Source organism: Tupaia chinensis, unplaced genomic scaffold, assembly GCF_000334495.1.
Source record: "Tupaia chinensis unplaced genomic scaffold, TupChi_1.0 Scaffold000273_1, whole genome shotgun sequence".
NCBI lineage: Eukaryota > Metazoa > Chordata > Mammalia > Scandentia > Tupaiidae > Tupaia > Tupaia belangeri.
The window spans coordinates 502040-505229 of NW_006159755.1; the positions used below are offsets into that span (position 1 = coordinate 502040).

Here is a 3190-nt window from a genome sequence, read left to right on the forward strand (position 1 = left end):
CAAGTCAGATCTGGTCCCTCTTCTGCTCAGAGCCCCGCAGTGCCTCTCCTGTCACACTCCAGATAAAAGCCAGAGTTCCCACAGTGACCAGTGACCCTTCCCCAGGCTCCTGAACTCTCCCACTGCACCTGCTCACTTCATTCGCGTGCTGGCTTTGCAGCAGCTGGCAGACTCTGCTGGGGCACCTGCATTTGTTCTTCCTCTGCCCAGAATGCCATCCCCCCACCTGTCCTCATAGCTGTCCTTGCTTCTGCTACATCTCTGCTCACCTGTCAGCTCCACGAGGCCCTACTGCCTGTCTCCTTCGCCTTTGCATCTACGCATGTGTAACACACGACATCTTCTGTTTGCTTATCCCTCTCATTGGCTCTCAGCATTAGGATGGAGATTCCGAGAAGGCAACTTGACTCCATTCACTGCTGTACCCCCAGCAAGTAGAACAGCGTGGAGCTTATCACAGTTACTCAGTAAATGATTGTTGAATTAATAAGTGAGTGGGGATTCAGTCTTCCCTTGAGGAGCTTATAGTTCGCCAAGGAGGCAAACCAGTTTGTGAATACAAAATGTAATTTTCTTTTTTTCTTTTCCTTTTTAGTTTCTGCTATTGGGCTTTTGGGTTCTCTGACAGAGAATGAGAAACCACTCTCCCCAGGGGTTAGCCATGCTGCAGTCTCTTCCCCATTCTTCTCTTGGGATTTTGGGCATGTACGCATATGTGCCCAGAGTGATTTTCAAGCCACTAGGTCTGGGACTCGAACTGTAGGGTTGGATGTGTGGAATCCAGCTGCTTTTGTTTTCTTTGAGAGAGATTTTTGCTATAGGGTGCATGCATTTGCTGGAGAGACAGAGACAGGAAATGAGAAATCACACCCACCCTGGGGAGAATGGCCATACCACAATCCCTTCTCCGTTCTCCTCTCAGGATTTTGGGCACACATGCACACACACCTGGTGTGAGTTTTAAGCCACCAGATCCAAAACTCAAACCGTGGTTGACCACATGTAAGTTCAGCACCTTAACCACTACACCACCTCCTGGCTCCTCTCCATCACATTTTAAGTAACTGTGTCTTAAAACAGCATTGAAAAATCACCTACAAACTCAATAGAGATAGTGCATTTTCTGTTTTTGCTTTTCCGCTTAGTGTACCGTGGGTGTGTGGTTGGGCTGCAGGGGACACTTATAGCTATGCAGTAGCCATGGGCATCTACTTTCCTTCTCTTGAGACCTGTTCTTAAGTAGCTTCCACCCTGCTGAAGTGGACACATGAGCCTCGTGTCGTAGGCATTGACTCCAGAGATGGAGCTTGGCCAACCAAGGACTCTCCATCCAGTGTTCTTTTCTCTGCCTTGCGTTTCACTCATGAGCTCCTCGGTGAGCCAAGCCACGTCTTAGACAGCCTTTGGGGGTCCCCTACCCTGTTACCCCTGCCCTCACAAGCAGAACCCATTAGGCTAGGATGCCCAGTAGGTTTTAGATGAAATAGAGCCTGCTTAAGGTCAGAGTTGAGGGAGAGGCGCACAGCACCAAGCATCCATATGCCAAAGTACATGAAGCACAGGCTTCTTCCAGCATCTGGCTTATGCCAGAGAAAGCTGTGAGCTTTCTTTCTGGTTGGTGGTGGTCTGTGGTTCCACTAGGAAAGGCCCCTCCTGCTTTCCTGGGGCTGCCGCCCCTCACTGGGCATTGTGCTAGGGAAATGATCAAGGCCCTGGAAACTGTTGGGAGTGAGTTTGCAGCACTTTGGAGGCCGTCGGCATGGCAAGTCTTCTGGAGGGCCCTGACTCTGCTCTCTGCTCCCATCCCTGCCCAGCTCCCCCTCCGGGGCTTCGCGGGACACTGGATCTCCAGGTTATCCGTGTGCGGATGGAGGAGCCCCCAGCTGTCAGCCTCCTGCAAGACTGGTCCAAGCACCCCCAGAGCACGAAGGGCGTGGGAGCAGGTGACACCCCAGGCTGGCCTGCAGTTTTGTCGGAATCCAGCACCACGGTTGTAGGGGAGCCAGAGGCAGGGAGTGGGGTGTAAGTTCTTGCTTTCCTGGGGAAGGAGGGCGGGTGGGAGGAAGAAGGCAGCGTTCCCCCTTGGCTTATAACTCAGAGCTACCCTGCTCGGCCACCTGTTGGAGAGTGAAATCAGGTGCCAGGGCAGGATGGAGAGCTGGCTGGAGCAGCGTCTGCTCTTACTTTGGGACATGGAAAATGTCTGCCCCGGCCAGGCCTGTGGTGGGGCCCTGAGGTAGGCAGGGGTGGCCGAGGCTGTTGCGCAGTAGGGCATTGGGCCTGTGGAGAACACCTACCCCAATCCTTTGCTGACCCACACCTCTATTTGTCCCCACACCTCCTCACACCCTCTCAGCTCCCCACCATTCTCCCTTGGCACAGTGCCTTACACAGAGGTGGTCATGGCGGGGTTTGAACTGAGTCCCACTACCTCGGGGAACACCTCTCCTCCCCCACTTGTTCAGGCTCCTCAACTAGGAAGCCTCCATTACCTCTTCCCACTTCATCCCTGCAGAGGGCTGAAACAGCCCACCTGGGTGCCCTAGTCACACCCACTCTTCTTTTCACCTGTTTTCCTGTTGTATATATCACCTTTGTTGACAATAAATTATTTTTTTTTATTAAGAGAGTTCCGTCTGGGCCATCATTGGGGAAGGGGTTTGCCAGCAGGATAGTGCCACCTTGAGGGGCAGGAGGGCCGGGAGGAAGTCCTGGTGAGAGCCCGGAAGCCTCCTGGCCCAAAGGGTGGAGAGTAGCACCAGGGCAGGGCAGGGCAGTCCAGGGACTGGGTGTCACCCCACATGACTCCTTACCCCTGCTCTGGAAATGGGCCAGAAGTGCCTCTTTTACGTATCGTACCTTCTAACTCACCTGGGACGCTCTGTCCAAGAGGCCACTGAGGGGCCCATGGGCACTCACATCTGAGGAGCTATGGATTGTCTTGGCCTTTCTAATGAAGCGGTTATGACTGGACTACAGAGGGAGAGTCCTCCCCTCTGCACGCATGAAGGGGAGGTGGGCACATGAGTCCTAAACAGGCCTGTGCTCACTAGCATTTCCACTCTGCACCCTCGCCTGCCAGGCTTTGTCCTGCCCTCTCCTGGGGATAGTGGACCCAGAGCCCTTGCCTGGGTTGTTGCCCATCCCCTGAGCCCAAGCAGGCCCGCCTTGAGTCTCGACCACAGTCCTC

General features: G+C 54.0%; 1 protein-coding gene across 2 annotated transcripts in view; it reads left to right on the forward strand.

The window, feature by feature from the left end:
• The window catches only part of SPINDOC (spindlin interactor and repressor of chromatin binding), a 17555-nt gene extending 14897 nt beyond the window's left edge, over positions 1-2658 (forward strand). The window contains exon 6 of one of the 2 annotated variants that reach the window (XM_014588325.2): positions 1853-2658. In XM_014588325.2, coding sequence (XP_014443811.1) covers positions 1853-1947 — 95 coding nt within the window. In that variant the 3' untranslated portion in view covers positions 1948-2658. Of the gene's footprint in view, positions 1-1814 lie in introns of both variants that reach the window. The other variant, XM_006149804.3, reaches the window with a different exon arrangement.
• Positions 2659-3190: the final 532 nt, after the last annotated feature.